We start from the raw sequence: 17,579 nt of genomic DNA, 5'->3' as shown, positions 1-17,579 counted from the left end.
TTGTCTCATAGCCAGTTTAATACAAGCATATGCTAATACTGCGTTATGCAACTGGCATTTTATTACTTAATATTATCTGATTTATCTCTCTTTAGCTGTTATTTTAATGTTGTAGTGGTGTGGGATTTGTTTCAGAACTTATAAATTAAAAGATCATTACTTTAGAGCCAACTTCATAATGTGTCATATCATTAGTTGAAGAAGTTGTGTGTACTGAAAGTCTAGAAAATAAATCTGTAATAGTGGAATATATTGATTGTTTGTAATTTCCCAATGAATTTTCAGAAGCCTTTTATAAAAAGCAGTGTGGGTGGGTGGGTGGACAACAGACAAAAGGTAGGCAAACTGTAAAAAGTTTAAATTCCGGTGACATACTGAAATCACCCAAGCTTCATTTGAAAGTGAGTTTCTTTTTATCAAAGAATGACTTTCATTCATTTCATTATAATAAATTTTGTATAAATCAATGTAGGTAATCAGACTTCATGCGCGCACGCGCGCATACACACGTATACCACACGCTGATAACAAAACCAGCAACAGTATTCCTAAGGAAGAGGTTATATGCATCTGTCTTTCTGCTGTCCTCACTATAAGATTTGTAAAATGGTTGTGATATTTACTATATCTAAGAACATGTAGCATATTTAAAACTAAGTAGTATCAGTTGTTTGGAAACTGGGGCATTTCAGAAAGTGATCAGTGATAGATAAAATGTAAAGTGGGTAACATGAGGAGAGTGATTAGTTTTTAGATTGAGATACTAAGTCCTGCCCATACCCAAAGAATGCATCTGAAATTTTCAAATAATGTTTAATGTGTTAGAATGCGATGGAGCTGAAGCTACTGGTTTTCAGTCAGGCTGATTTAACTTTGATTTAGCTCAAACGCTCAAAATAATGGACGTCTCTTCTTTATCACTTCGATTTTTTTTGTTGTTGTGTTGTTTTTCTTTCTGTTCATTTTTCCAAGTTAATGTCTAGCACTGAATACCAGTTCTGGAATGACCATTAGGATTCTTTTGTAGTCTTAGATCCTTTAGGATAAATGATCAGCTAAATTGTTCAACGCTGCGGGGGGTGAGTTTGATTTTTGTTCCCTCCGCAGTATGTTATGTCTGGTATTTCAGTTAGTCCTCAAAAAACAAAGTTTGTAGAGTTGAACACCAACATCTATTTCACTTTAAATTTTCTTTAACATTTTTGTATTGATAAGGAAAAATTATTCCAAAAGTAATTCACACAGTTGACGGAAGTTATGTGCAGAAAATATCAACTCTCGCTTGAAATATAGTTGACTACTATAATACTTGTTTGTGATTCTGTCCTCTCAAGTTGGAGATCATTGGTTATTCATCCCCCTCAGTCTGACTCAATGCTTTTGGATTTGTGGTGGACAGCTTTTAAGCATCAGACTATGTAGTTTGCAGTGTAGTCAATTGGAACACTTAGCTATTTAATATTCAAATGTCAGCCTATCCTGCTGGCATAATCAATCAAGACAAATGCTGCCAACTGCATTCTTGGGTTTTTTGAGTTCTGAGAAGATGAATATTCAAAACAACTTCAGTTGAGTCCCTGTCACTGATTCAAGTGGATGTTATAAAAATATAGAGAACTCAGGGCCCCAAGGAATGTTTCTGGATAATTCTTTGGTGTCTGAAAAGTAAGATTCTGGTTTTGCAATAGCTGCTGAAAATATTTTTTCTTCCTGAAACTTTTTTTAGGCCTTGGTTAATTGGGATCCAGTGGATCAGACTGTTCTAGCTAATGAACAGGTGGATGACAATGGTTGCTCATGGCGTTCAGGAGCAAAAGTGGAACAGAAATACCTCAAACAGTGGTTTATCAAAACTACTGCGTATGCAAAGGTATGCGAATACAGTTTTTGTAAATTGTGGTAGCATTTAAAAGAGGTGACTTTTCATCCAGAAATATTCATCAAGCTGAATGTGGTCTTTTATATATGCAAGTTTGTGTAATATATAATTATATAATAATATACGTGATCTATCCCTGTGTATATGTGTATATAAAAATTACTATCCCTGAAGTCTTTCTGTTCACATCTTTAAGAATTTTAAGTAATTGGTGTGGGATTAAGTTTTGAAGAAATCAAAAAGCATAAATTAGAGGTGAATGAATGAATTCTCCATTCACAGATTGTCATCCTATATTTAGCATCAAGTGCTTGCCTGCATATTTTGAGTGTACAGCTGTGCAATCTTTTGAACTAGAAACTTGTTCTCCTCGTCAACCTGTTGGACTTATGGGCATGGTGTAAGCAATGGACTACAGCCTGTCACCTAGCATTCATTTCCACAGGTGTCTGAACCATAGTTCTTTATGATTAACTGCTCTTTATTGAAGATCATCTGGACCTTCTATTATATTTTACTTCATACTCTACTCTATTTGATTATCTGTAATTTAGAAAATATTTTGAAGTTATTTAAAAATCCTTTTTTATTATAAGCTCAAATTTTGATTGTGATGGGACAGCATAGTTTCCATATCTAGGAATTCTTCAACAAAATTTTTGGCTTTATGCTCTCTGAGATGAAAGTATCGACTTCCTGTTTTGTCTGGGTGAAGGTTTTATGCCATCCAAGTGTTCTGTGTATTGAGACCTCAAGTACAGATTAAGAACGTTATTCCCATGAAAATATTAAAAATTCGTCTTTGACCCTTTTACTGGGCCTCAGATTCAAGAGACCAAATTTCCACCATCATCCAGGGGAAAGAAATCCAGGTCTCACTCTAGGTCCATTCATAATAAAGAGAAAAGCCTTAGATATCCTGCCTGATGCTTTGATTCCTCATATACAGAGGGGGTAGTTGAGATGCATGTTTTCTGATTGTGCTGCCTGTTCTGGCAGTAAGTAGGGAACATTTGCTATAGCTGAAGGGAAAATGGAGCATGTCTGCACAGTCACAAAATGATCACAACGTTCTGAGCTTTTTCTTGGTGCTCTTGTCACCAGATTTCATGATCACCTTTGTGATATTTCAGGGTCTGCCCCAACTCCCTGTTTCCCTCAATTTGAGGCTGGAGCTTCACTAGAGTTTCTACCTTTACTGATACATCTTTTGTCTATTGTATTTATGGTGGTCGTAGGAAACAATGAGTGGTATTTCTGGGCTGTATCCATGCTTGCACCAAATCACTGTTTACTTATCTCCCTCTAAGAGGGGTGAATAAGCCTTAAATTTTTACTCATAAAGACCAAGAGACAAGACTGAGGAGCTTTTCAGTAACTTTGAAAAAAAACTTGGCTTATGGGATTATTACCTCTTGCTCAATATCCACCCTCCTCGAGGGAGGAGGATTTATCTTTTGTCTTTAGTCTCTGACCTAAGAAATGTCATTACAGAAAAGGCATCAGCTCTTGGGATGATCACGTCTCCCACATGTCATTCTCCACTAAGTAGGCTCAGTTGATGACAAGAAGGAACTTGTGCCTCCACAACACCCCCCCATCTTCCCCCCAAAGATGTCACCTCAGTAGACTACCATTATCCCCTACCTATATGAAGGGCAACAGTGCAAACAACCCCTTGTTCTTGAACATCTTAGTGGCATCATGAATGAGAGCTGCTTATACTTTTCATTTGGGGATGAACATTTATATCAACCTCTACAAAACCTTTAAGCATTACTACAGAGGACAGTTGAGTACTCTACCGATCTCTGTAAAGGTCTCCCAAAATTTTGTTCTGTGCATGGTTGATATGCTGTATGGTCTATGCTAGCTGATACAACCAGGTCGATAAATGATGCCATATTGCTCCCAGCTCAAGTGCTTTGGCAAGCATTGCCTTCTTGTGCTCCCACTTCTTGTACAGTGACAGATGCTACCAAGTATCAGCAGGTGGTTTGGATTTTCCTTTTTACTCACCCTCCACTGACTCCCATTTTTGTTGCTGTGGTTCTGGCACATTTTGAACAGTCTCACTCTGCTTCTTTTGGCAAGGGCTTTAAACATTTGGTTGTAGAGGGGGAAAAAAATAACTTTTTTTTTTTTCCCCCAAACCTTCAAATAAGGATAGCAGATTACCAGGCTCTGCTATTCTAAGTCCAATATCTGATATTAGATGGATTTCATGCTTTGGAAGATGAAGATAAATAAATTCCCTTTTGTGGTACTTAATTTTTTCTTTCAAGTTGCAAGAGGCTAGATTACATAGCATGTTGTGTCTTACTTTCTGAAGACGACTGTTTTGGCCTTACAGCTCTGAATGGCCCATGAACTGCAAGCCGCAACTGAAGATTGTCCATCAGAGGGAGGCTGTCTCTGAGCTAACACTGGACAAGTACTTCAGTCTCTTAGAGACTCTATGCTCACACTGACATAACCAGGAAATTTCACAACGGCGTTTTAACAGAAGCCAAATTACAGATCTTAAACGATACAACTTTGGCTCCTCTTTCTGAATATCTTGACTAATTATCCTCAAAACTCAACTTTGCACACATTTCTTCATTCCTTACAGTAGTCATCCCAGTGTTTTTCAAGGAGTGGTAAGAGACATGAGTCCTTCCTTCTAAATCTGTTTCTTTTGTATACTTTTTCTTTGGATTCAGGCTGTTGACAGTTGATCTGAATCCATATCGTCCGAAATAGCATAGCGTTGAACACCATGGTTACAGCAATCACTCTTCCTAGCCTATTCCTCAAGCCTTCTTCCCCACCTCTTTTCAAAAGCCCTTGCCAGGAGACTGGGCTTTGTTGAGAGAGACACATTCATTTAACTTTGTCGTTTACAGAGCCTTTCACCTTGGAGCGGAGCGTCCAGATTTTACAGAGCTGGTCCTAATAGGTGTGGAGGATAGAGACATCTCTTTAACTTTAAGAAACTACAGATCTTTAATCGCTAATACAATTTTAGGATGATAACATTAGTCGTGATAATAGCTTCACTTCAGCAGGGGGAGTTATTTTGCATCTCTTGATCTTGAAGACACTCATTTCCATAAAGAGATTTTCCTGGTTTATATTGTGGACCAGAACCACTACCGGTACAACTTTCTTTTCTTGAAAGTATTTGCTGTTCAGAGACTTCAGATATTTGTGCTTCTGATGATAAATGAGTACAACAATTAGGGTTTTTTTATCCTTACCTGACAGTTGGCCAATGAACATACCTCTTTAGATTAATACCAGGGTCTTTATGGATCTCACTTCCCTTTTTCTTCAGTTGTTTGAGGCTCGCCATGAATATGTGTATAGTATCTTCTCTGCAGTTATTTTCAGGCACCTGAAGGCTCAGGATGCTACAGTAGTAGGGAGCATTTTTATCCAAACTGGGCGTAGATGGTGAAGATTACTAATGGTTCACCGTATGCCAGACTCCTGTAAATGGGAAATCTGAGAGGACATTATAAAGATTATCTCTAAATGGGACTGGGGATTTCAAATCCATGGTCAATTTTTTTTGCATTAAAAAAACAAAAGAAATAGAAGTTCCCCCTTCCAGAATTTGTCTGGCCCTGAGGTCTTTATTCCCCATTTCTGAATCGATTGCCTGTTGAATGTCTTTTGTCCAGTTCTGCTTCTTTTGAAGATGTCCAGAAGGTTAAGGCAAGGTGGTGCCAGATTAGCACGGTCAAAATCATTCTGATCCAAAGACCTACATTTTCTGTCAGTATAGAGTGGCTTTTAGGTCTTTGAGCCATACTGCCAGAATTTGTATCAGAACTTACCTGGCCCTCTATTGCCTGTATCTCACAGCTTGGACAAGTTCATGGGCACAGAGCAGATTTATTCCTTCCTTGTGCGGGATGTTCTTATTAGGTTTGGGAAAAGGTAGAGAGCTAAGTGGATCAGGCTTTCAGTGAGTTATATGGCTAGATTTCTGTTAGCCCCTGAAGTTTCACTACTTTTTGTTTTGAAGTTAAAAAATGGGAGGCACTAAGATTATCTGATAGTAATTTAATCCTTGCACCTTTTGGGAAAGATTTGTATTTTTTTCCCACTTTGGCCTCTTTTAGACTTAGAGGGTTAGTATTCTTTAAGTGTGTTCTACTTCTCCCACTCATCGTTCTCCAGTGAGGCCTTAATCTGGTTTTGGTATCTCATGGGGAAAGCCATTTGATTCTGGTCACCTTTTGCTTGCACCTTCCATGGTGACTATTACTTCTTCTGAAAAGTTTACAGAAATTCAAGACCAAATGTCAGAAAGCTCCACCTTCCTTGCCCTTTTTCTGCAACAAGGCTCTCTGCAAATCTGTTCCCTGTTCCCTCCAGAAGTTACGTGAGTTTTCTTTAAGTTGACATAGTGGGAAAGCATGTTAAAAAAAGCTTTATTTCTGGTAAGTAACTCCTTTCTGGTGTGGCTTAGAGGAAAATGTAAGTCTTAATTTCATAACCATGTTTCATAGACAAGGTTCCATTTAAAATACACTTAATGAATCTGCAATCTCTTAATTCTTCATGCAAATTGCCAGCTAGCAATAATGGCTGAATATGTATGCATACAACTTATTTTCTACTCGGAGCATCCCCAAGTTACTTTGTGGTAACTATTCAACCTATTTATACTGCATATTGATGATCTTTCTAGTCATCTGCGTTCCTCTCTTTCACCCATTTATCATTTTATGTTTTCTCCTGTATCTCACAACTTTAATAAAAGTAAATACTAGTAAGGGTAATCTTCATCTGCAATGTTTAAATTACTAGTCAAATAGCAACAAAGACTTACATGATCAGCAATAGGCTGTGAAATCATCTCGTGTGTTACAGGAGTTAGTGTTTCATTCCTTAAACTTCTATTGTGTCCAGAGGAAGCATCTTCTGTGGATTTGCTTTGATTTCTTTATTGTTACTGCACCAGCTCGTAGTCCTTTCTTGAAATAAAAATGCAAACAAACAAAGCAGTGTTTGCTCACACGGCAATTTACCATTGCCAATGAATTTTTTTCAAAGGGCAAAAATATTGACCATGCTTTAAACACTTAGCAGAAAGCATTTTGGTTATGTAAAATAATAATCATGACCCATTTTTTAAACTGTGAAGTACATATGAAACGGTCTAGTAGCTTTTATGGATTTTTAAAGACCATTTTAATTGCTATTTTTCTTTTGACAAATTTCTTTGATAAAAGTATAATGCCTTAACTGATGGCATTATTATTCAAATTGTTGTCTGTGCATTTAAGATGTTTAAGCTAAAATGTTTAGTTGCTATGGCTACCCAGCTGAATCTGTAGGCAGTTTCATTGGAAAAATCTATCTGTAAATGTTAGTATTTTCTCTGTGTACCTGTAAATTGCTATTATGGTTTTTTATGCACAGTCAACTGAGTCCCCAAATGAGAATCTGAAAGGTTAGTCTCTGCATAGTCCCTGTTCTTCCCAAATTCATTTTGTACAATATTTGTTCATATTTTACTTTTCAAAAATCACCCAAATAACCAGAAAATAATTGGGTTTTTTAACAAAATAAAATAGAAGCAACTTTGAAACTTCAAGTTTTGCCTTGAATAATCTCCCTTTTTTGCACAGCAATAAGATAGTGTATGTATGTTTAATTTAAATACTGGGGAAAGTGACAGGGACTACAGAATTCTGCCGCTCTGATTTAGAGTTGCCATACAGATAAGTGGTACTCTATTTTTTATTTTTATAGTTTATTTTTTTCCTACAGACATTTAGAGACAAATCCTTCTCACATTCTGTGAAGCGCGGGAACTTAGATGTTTAGCATGGTGCTAACTTTGTGAAGGGAAAACAATAAAAGATCTACCAGTTCTTCTCTAGCTTTTCTCTGGGTTTGCGCTGCATCTGATAGCCCCTTTGTCTGGTCTGAATAGAATTGGAATTGTTTTACATAATCGTGTATTGAGTGGATTTTTTCGTTTCTCTTTTATTTCTGAGATATTAAGCAGAATGTTAATGGAATGTAATGAAACTGAAGTACTGCATTTTAAGGTATTAAGAGTCCTGACAGTACTTTGGATTTCATAGCATGAGGTAATGCCTCATCATTGAGGAGAATAGAAATTGTGGCTCTTCAGTATTTCATGCTTTATGTGTAATTTTTTCACTTCCCGCACTTGGGGTCTAGCTCATAGTTGTCTTCATCCAACAGAATTGGCCTGATAAACCTCGCTTCGAAACTTCCTTTGAGTCAGGCTGAGAGTTCTCTCCTGGACAGGGACCAAGAGTACTGTCTCCACAGCTTGCTTAGCACTTCATTAGTAAAAAAAATGACACCTCTTTTGTCAGCTTGGCAAGACAGACAATTGTTTGTGGATATCCCGACCAGGCTGATCTTCTCACCTTAGTTTAAATGCAACGTCTCATTTGATGCTCTAGCAATATAAATTTAAGTTCCTGTTGGTATAAGATTAATCGAAACAGTGAATGCTCAGTACAAATAAAAATGATAACAAACGTTTTAAAGAGCTTTTATATTTATGGAATCAATTACTTATTTATCCCAAAGATACGCTTCATTATATTGGAAAGGGAGTATCTTCTCTTTGGTAATTGCTACGATGAGAACAACGCTGGAGAGCAAACCTGGAGAACGCTGGCTTTGCTTTTTGCTTTCAAGGAATCATTTCTTTGCCTCCGTTCTACATAGTCAAACCAGAGGTGTTTGTTGACCATAAATTATATGGTAAAGGGAGAAACTCTGATGGTTCAGACATTTACAAGAGAGAATTTTAAGCACACACAGTATCTGTGTTGTTACTCATTTTTAATGTATGTTTTCAGTATACTTCACACATGGGACATAAGAGTCAAGAGTGACCTACAGGCAGAAACTACTGAAGGTAAAAAAACAAGAAGAGATTAAATACCAGCAGAAGCTGTACTGCATAATCACAGTTGGAACTGTGCAATAAAGTGCAAAATAAAAGAGTGGGCAGCCTAACTTTAATTTCCTATACTTTAGTTAATATATTAAGTTGTATTAAATTATTTTGTGTAATTTTTAGTTTATATTTGGTTACTCTTTTGGGAGGTTGATCAAATAAAGTGAAGAATTTCATTTTAATCCAAATGGATCTTGACTATTTCTTTGACTCTTCCTCAGAAGCAAAGATTTTTATTTTCATTTTATTTTAATTCAGTAGAAGACAATTTTATTTTGCTAATGAATGCTTTTGAAATGAAACCTTTTGCTGACCTTTTTATTTCAGTCTTGTTATGTTGCAAACTTGTCAAACTTCATTGAAGTGTCTTCATTGAAAAAAGAGTAAACATTTTGCTTTATAGCTAAAATTTAGATTTTTCACTTTATTTCATTTACTGTCATGGAGGAGTTGAAGTCCTCTCACTAAGTATGAAATTAGCGGCAGGCATTGATCATACTAAAAATTTTAGTTCCTGAAGTCAGAGACTGAATTTTTTAGGTGCTCAGCAGAATCCTCCCTCTTTGAACTACAAGCAGTTGAGGGTCTTTTGGAGTTGGGATACTCTTCGGAAATTATAAAGCACTTCTGTTTTTTGATTTTACGTACTTTTTTTTTGTCTGAAGGTTGCTAAACTGAAGTTCTGTTTCTCTATGAATCTTCAACAGACTAAACAGCTGGATATGTGAGAACAGTTTTCCACTTTCACATGCTTTACTTCTAGTTTCAGACTTGGTCATCATTGTGTGTGATGAATTTTCAGCAAACTCTTCTTGATTTTGTGACTTTCTGGTCATCTGAACTGGTAAACTTTCATCTTCTAGCTATGCCAGAATTTTCTAGGTGTTCTGAAAGAGTAAAGCAGTCCTGTGAAACGTTAGTTTATCCTGCATCTTCAACTTCTCCAGCACTTAAGTCAAACTTTCCTAAAGCTGTAAGAGCCTTGAAGTCATTCTCATCCCTGAATGTAGCTTTGATGTCTTTAGCTTTTTCCTGAACCTATCTTTAGATCTGAAAGACCGCCAAATGTATTTATGCTTTACCTTGACTTGTGTTTAAGATGAGAGTAATTTCTTCTGTAATTAGAAGTTTGCATTTTAAGTTTTATCATCTCTTCCTGAGCCATGAAAAATGGAAGTAAAAAGACTCTGCTATCTAATGTTTTCAAGTTTCTCACTATTAAGTCATAAACAGAAATTTGTAAAGGGAATTAATTTGATGAGTGTATCACTCTCTGCTTGCTGGATTGTAATGCTGCTGTTTTTCTTTGTCCCTTGCAGAATCCAACATGGGTTTACTTTTGTTTATTTGCCTGTGTGCTGGGAATCTTCTTGTTGATCATCTTTTCTGTGTTACCTAGTTAACAAACTGGTGGCACAGATGACTAGGAGTTATGTGCATGGCCTTAAGGGTCAAAAATTTTGTTTAAGGAATCTTATCAGTAATTGCAAAATAATAGTTCGAGCAGAATTCACGGGACTACTTTAATGATTCATAAGACGTTTTACCAAACTTGGCTGCTATTTTAAAAAAGAACGTGCAAGCTAAATTCATGGAGTTAATATTTAACTTTTCAAACACTAGCTTATAATATTCAAGAATTTCTATGCTAGCATTACTCAGCTTCAATTCAAGAGCTTCATATATCCAAACAGGCTACATATACATTTTTTAAATTAATAATAGTTTTAACATATATTCATAGATTTATGTTTTTGCAGGGTGTAGTGCAATTGGATTTGAAAAAAAAACATTGTAAAATGGTTTCCCTTAAGCAATTTTTAAAAACCTCCTACTTTGCATGGTTGAATTTTGAATGTACAATACTTTAATGTCTGTAAGATTAATATGCTTTTCTACTTTCCTGTTAGTGAGTATCCTAGGTTAATTTACCATCCAGAAACACTTACTAATATGCTAGCAGTATACATGCTGTATATTGTTTGCCTCTGTAACACTATGTAAAGTGTTTGTGGTTTACATGTTGTTCATTTTCTAATTCACCTGCTATTTGTAGCCTTGACAAGAAACCGAAGTAATGTGTTGAGTACAAAGACCGGAGAATCATAATTCCATATTGAAAATTTTTTTAAGCTTTTTTTGGTTGTTTTTTTAATCACGCTATACTACTGTTCATGTGCATATTAAGATATGAAGGGTTTGTGTTTGCAAACTCTCCTAGGCTGTGTTACCGTGCAGAATAAGTTTTGTTATCTTCGTTCAGGTGAAGCTAAGTTGGCTCTTACTGCATTTAGCTGCATGAAGCAACTGCATTATCAAGAGAAGAATTGGGCTAAGTCAAACTGTAGCCTATAGCTCCTAATAAGGCCAACTAACTAGAGTTGAAATCATTATCACAGTGGTATTAAGGATCTATTGATGTATGAATCCTGCAGTGAAAAAGAAAGTTTTGCTGGCAAGCAATTACAGACTGTACAGTTTCAACAGAGCACATGCATATTTAGCTGCTTCTGCCAGCAAAATGTAATGTAGATTAGGATGGATATCCAAGCAGGAGAATTCATAAAAATCTGCTAATGTGTCCAGCCAGTTCTGTGTGTATTGGCACAACTTCATTCTTTCTAAAATGCATAAAATTCTTACAAATAAGGTATCCAAGTATTGTGTACATTTACCTCTATATCTATACATATCTCCAGTTATTCCTTATTCTTTAGTAGGTATATATGTACATGGATTATTCATAGCAGATAAAGCTCAGTAGTCTCTGGAACACTAAAATTAATGAGAATAATGAGAATTTGGACTTCTCTGTGATACAGTATACTTGCAATTGTGAGGTACAACTCATTAAAGTTACAGTATGATTAAAAACCTTCCAAAACCTTACCATTCTTTAATTTGTAAATCATCAGAAAATTAATTTGATTCTCAAGGATGTAGAAAGCGGTAAAAATCCCAAGCGGTAGTATAATATTATGATTTATGAAGGACATGCCCTTTGTTGTAATTTGAATGATAGATATACAACAGAGCAGTAACTAGAAAGTAATCCTTATAATGTCTTTTATGCATCTCACTCTGAAAATATCTAAGAATGTTGTTAAAACACAACAGTTGAAAAAGAATTAGTTGTATATTCACTAATTATCTAACTACCCACTATTTAATTTGGGCAACACCTAATAGCTACTGTCCATCCTTGCAGATTGTTAGCAATTAATGAGATAATAAAGAGCTTGCACATTTGATGTTGGGAGTCACAGCTGAAGGAAAAATTATTCAACATGTTGCCTTGTTCTTAGATTTTTAACTGTAATTGTTCAGCACATCCACCATCTGTCTGAGTGACTCGTGCCTCTGGCTGTACTTCTGCTAAAGTAAAGATTTTGGAAAGTCATGGAGTATTCATAACACAAATGGGAAATGTTATGAAGTGAAAAATGAGATGAGCTTTGAGTTATCCATCCCTTTGTACGTCTTCTCCTTTACCTTTTTATAGATTTCTTTTATTAAAAACATACTGTTCAAATGGTTTAGGCAAATATTACTTGACTTGGAATAGTCTGTTATCCATGCCACACATCAGAAAGCATGTAAATAGATGGATATATCTCTTGCTGAGTATAAATATACATAGAAGTTACAGGTTGGCTGTTGGACATTATGGCTAATGAAGGAGCCAACACTTAATTTCTTCTCTGCTGCATAATATATTATATTATTATCTTATAATAGTATTATTTTATATATTTTGAATTTAAGATGAACCCTTATTATTATGATTTGGGTTTGTTGGGTTTTTTACAGGATGATATCACCTAAAGATCCCATTCAGTTTTTTACAGCCTAGTGTGCTTGGTAAAATATCAATACGAAATATGAAAAATAGATAGGCAGCTGGAAACTCTATTTTGCCATTTGAAGTCAGAGCCTGAAAATTTTAGGACATTTAAATGTCTAATGTCTGACTGCCATCTCCAGGCTATTGTCTAGAACAACTAATCCAACTGCAGGCTTCATACCTGCAAGCACATCTCTTATGTGTCAGTAGTCTTGTTCAGCTCATTAGGTCACTTACACTTCCTACAGCTTACACCCATTTGGAATATTTTCTGTGTTTGTTTTCATTGAAGGGTTTGTTCTGTGTTTAAGGTTTAGTCCATTCAAAAGGAAGGCCTCTTTTAATAGCAATAGGATCTCTGTTGGAGACATCATACCTCTGGCTTGCGCTGTGTTAATTCTATTCTCAGAGATTAATTTGGGGCAGCAGCAGAATAAAAACACCTCTTCCTGTGTTTTTACCAGCACCTTATAATTTTGCTGTTAGTTATAATTAAACCCATAGTCTTCATTTGTATGCTTACAAAACCTGAATGTTCTTTCTTTTATTGCATCAGGCTATGTTTGATGCTTTGTCCGATCTCCCTGAGTGGTATGGTATAAAAGAAATGCAAGCAAATTGGATAGGTGACTGTGTTGGATGCTCTTTTGACTTCTTGCTAAAGGTAAGTCCGAAATTTCAATGCTGCTATCTTGGTTGGGCTAACTGCAAGCCCTGAAATGCGTGATGGGAATGGATTTTCAGATGTAAAAAGATGGAAACCTACTAAAAGAGATTATTATATCTTCATGCCCAGACCCGCACAGATCCTGAAAAACACCACTTGTGGGTTGAGGAGATACTCCCTGCTGTCTTCCTGAGGAAAGGGTTTGCGTGTTCAAGTGCAACATCAGATGCAAATTGGCTGTGTGTATTTGTGCCAAAATACATGCCAGCTAATAAGCATTCCTGAAAGACAGGACATTTAGGGGAGCAGTACCAAGAGCAGTATCAAGTGGCACTGCACAAGTCAGCTGGGATCTAGCTGGGCTTTGAGCTCCGCTCTGCACAGCACCTTCTCTGTCAGACCCAAGGTGACCTCAGGCAAGCCACTTAGTGACATTTGTCCATTATTTCGTTTATTACATAGAGTAATTAAAATAATGAAAACCAGACAGTTAAGTAGTGATGGAGCTTACAGGGAAGTCTGGATAGAAAGAAAGGAGAGGAAGCAAAGAGAAACCTTAAGAGAATTATAATTATCTAGAGAAAAATGGCAAAATCTGAAGTCCTTCTGAAGAGATGCAAAAGGCTTTTTGAATATGATAGTGACAGAATAGATCTTCAGAGGTCCTGATGGAATTTCAGCCCTTGGGCTTCGAAGATCTATTGTGTTCATTTAGCCTGGTCTAACATTTTAAAAGTGACTTCTTATGTTAAAATACTGAATTTTTGGGAAGCTCAAATTGAGACAGCTTAAACTTTTGTGGTGGGTTGACCCTGGCTGGACGCCAGGTGCCCACCAAAGCCACTCTATCACTCCCCTTCCTCAGCTGGACAGGGGAGAGAAAATATAATGAATGGCTCGTGGGTCCAGATAAGGACAGGGAGATCCCTCCCCATTACTGTCACAGGCAAAACAGACTCGACTTGGGGAAATTAGTTTAATTTATTACCAATCAAAATCAGGGTAGGATAATGAGAAATAAACCCAAATCTTAAAAACACCTTCCCCCCACCCCTCCCTTCTTCCTGGGCTCAACTTCACTCCCAATTTTCTCCACCTCCTCCCTCTCCCGAGCAGTGCAGGGGGACGGGGAATGGGGGTTGCGGTCAGTTCATCACACGTTGTCTCTGCCGCTCCTTCCTCCTCACACTCTTCCCCTGCTCCAGCGTGGGGTCCCTCCCATTGGAGACAGTTCTCCATGAACTTCTCCAACACAGGCCCTTCCCACGGGCTGCAGTTCTTCACAAACTGCTCCAGCATGGGTCCTTTCCACGGGTGCAGTCCTTCAGGAGCAGACTGCTCCAGGGTGGGTCCCCCACGGGGTCACAAGTCCTGCCAGCAAACCTGCTCCAGCGTGGGCTCCTCTCTCCACGGGGCCACAGGTCCTGCCAGGAGCCTGCTCCAGCACGGGCTTCCCACGGGGTCACAGCCTCCTTCAGGCATCCACCTGCTCTGGTGTGGGGTCCTCCACGGGCTGCAGGTGGATATCTGCTCCACCATGGACCTCTGTGGGCTGCATGGGGACAGCCTGCCTCACCATGGTCTTCTCCACGGGCTGCAGGGGAATCTCTGCTCCGGCGCCTGGAGCACCTCCTCCCCCTCCTTCTTCACTGACCTTGGTGCCTGCAGAGCTGTTTCTCTCACATATTCTCACTCCTCTCTTCTTTGGCTGCCATTGTGCAGTTGTTTTCCCCCTTCTTAAATATGTTATTCCAGAGGTGCTACCGCCATTGCTGATGGGCTCAGCCTTGGCCAGCGGCGGGTCCATCTTGGAGCCGGCTGGCATTGGCTCTATCGGACATGAGGGAAGCTTCTGGCAGCTTCTCACAGAAGACGCGCCTGTAGCCCCCCCTGCTACCAAAACCTTGCTGTGCAAACCCAATACAACTTTCTTACTACCTCTGAATTGCACACTGCTAGAAGGTGCATTTTTGTATTTAAGTTGTTTTTGGCAATTGTTTCTGAAAATGTGTATCAATACCTGTTGCTGAAAAATCTCCTTCTAAGACCCCCATACACGCCACAGTTAATTGACCTAAAATATAAAGCCTGTTGATAGTGATGGGTGATAATTCTTAAGCGGTCTTCTGGATTTATTACTCTCATTTTATGTCCCGTTGTTTTAATGTTGTGTCACCTTCTATTATTTTATTCTTGTACATAAGTTGCAACATTGACTTCATCAGAGAAGTGCAGTGGCAAGCCTGGTAGCTGAGAAAATCTTAAATTCTCTTTAGAGCTCAGAGGTAACATCTCATTTCCATTTCTTGGAAACAGGGTATGCATATTAAAAGGCAATAGAAGGATTCCAGGCTACTTAACCAGGGATTGAATCTAGCTCAGTAGCACAATGTAATTTTACGTATTATTTTAGAATATAAATATTTTTTTATATATTTGGATAAGCTGAGGCAAGATTGTAAAGCAACTTTCTCGAGGTCTTAAAAGTAAATTTTGTCAAGATTTGATTCTGGAAAAACTCCCTACAGTGGGAATGCATCTGGCTTTGATATTCAGAATTGTGTATTTCTTCAGGGTGATGTATATTTGTTAGTTGCATGAAAAGGAAGGGGACTCTAAAACTGCTGCACTTCCAATGGAGGAAAAAATAAATTCATCAGGGATATTTTTTGCTCTTTTTCAGGTTAATGGTAAAGTAACAGAAGAGAAGCTAGCAGCTTACACCTATACGCCTGAAGCCATTTATGGAGCTTCCCATTTATATATCTTACCGACTCACAGACTGCTGCATGGGAAGAGCAGTCTCAAGGAAGTCTTTCAGAGGGAGTTCATTCCAGGGAAAGGTGGTATTTTTCTCATACTGCATTTTGTTGTAGAAGAGTAACAATTGTAGAGAATGATCTTCAATGAATGTGTGTCAAGCTGAGCATAAGCTGTTCCTGTTAAGAGGGAACACGTCTTTTGATTCTTTGTATATGTCAAACAGTATCACATCAGCCTGTCCTGGCTTCAGATGCAGTAACAGCAGCTACGTTAGATTTGTTCCTTTTATAATGGCTGTAAAACTTCATAGTATATAAAAGCAATGGAACAGATTCTTGTTTCCTCAAGTACCAGAAGTGAATAGTCCGGCTCTGTCACAGCCCATTTGAAAATCTCGTGGCTATATGGTAATTTGTGATTAGCACAAAGACAGCAGAACCAACTCTTGCACCAATGATGATCTCTTCCTGTCACAGGGAATATAAAGAGAGCAAGAGATCATTGATAAATAGCAAAGTAGGTCACTGATAGATAGCAAAACCGTACTCTGTTGTGCAGATTCTAATGGAGTAAATTCAGAGTACCCTATGGCAGGTCCTGACTTGTACAGATGATACAAATAAGAGGTAATTCTTTAATTGGTGTTGATTGGTTTCCTGAAGGCTCCTGCCACCGATTCATTAAGCATTCCTGGCCTACTATTTTTTTGTTGTTTGGAAAACCTGAAAATTATAAGAGTAAATACAAAGTATACTGAATATTTTTTGTTTCCACTTCACACTGGTGTTCAATATTTACTTTTTCCTCACTGGTAAACATGTGGCTTCATTGTCTATATAACATCTGATGTCAACAGCAGTGAAGCAGGAATCTTGTGGGAAATTGTTATGGTTGAACAGAACCCATTTTATTTTTGAGTGCTTCATTTCTATAACCTTAATAGAGTTCGCTTGCTAGCAGAAGAAAATGGAGCCCGAATGTGTTGAGTATGTAGAGCCCTTGTCTCAGCGCTGAGAAAAGCTTGGAGAATTTTTATTAAAGAACAAAGGAAGAAATTTGCCGTTCTTACAATTAGGCCAAATCAAAGCACTAACCCCAGAAATGCACATACATGCACGTGCCTGTATCTTTGTTGGATCTTGTGCTTTAAGCCGAACCACACAGGTGCAAAACTTGGTTTTAATAAGGACTACAGTATATTTTTTCTATTGTTTTTACGTGAAAATACTTGAAAGGCTTTTTTTGTGTCTGTTAACAATGAACTTCACCTTTTGGTTGAGCTGAATTAAGAAACTCTCATCCGGAATAATGACAGCCATAAGACCTTGAAAAAGAGGCTTTAAAGTGGACGCTATTCTAGAATAGTAACTCTGCTATTGTTGTGTACTCCTGCTACTCATAAATATATCCATTCTTCTGTTGAAATTGGCTGATATTTCTTACATTTCTTGAGCATTTCAAAGGCACGGACTGGTATTTT

At 37.6% G+C, this 17,579-nt stretch overlaps 1 protein-coding gene across 1 annotated transcript in view; it reads left to right on the top strand.

Annotated features, from left to right (window-relative positions):
* Positions 1–17,579, top strand: part of LARS2 (leucyl-tRNA synthetase 2, mitochondrial) — an 86,964-nt gene that overhangs the window by 27,910 nt on the left and 41,475 nt on the right. Inside the window, exons 7-9 of the mRNA XM_059818457.1 lie at positions 1,727–1,870; positions 13,226–13,333; positions 16,020–16,179. Of these exons, the coding sequence (XP_059674440.1) occupies positions 1,727–1,870; positions 13,226–13,333; positions 16,020–16,179 (412 nt within the window). The remainder of the gene's footprint in view (positions 1–1,726; positions 1,871–13,225; positions 13,334–16,019; positions 16,180–17,579) is intronic.

Source organism: Gavia stellata, chromosome 6 (genome assembly GCF_030936135.1).
Source record: "Gavia stellata isolate bGavSte3 chromosome 6, bGavSte3.hap2, whole genome shotgun sequence".
In the NCBI taxonomy this organism is placed as follows: domain Eukaryota; kingdom Metazoa; phylum Chordata; class Aves; order Gaviiformes; family Gaviidae; genus Gavia; species Gavia stellata.
Note: the sequence above shows the minus strand (reverse complement) of the source record. Positions and strands in the feature narration are given on the sequence as shown.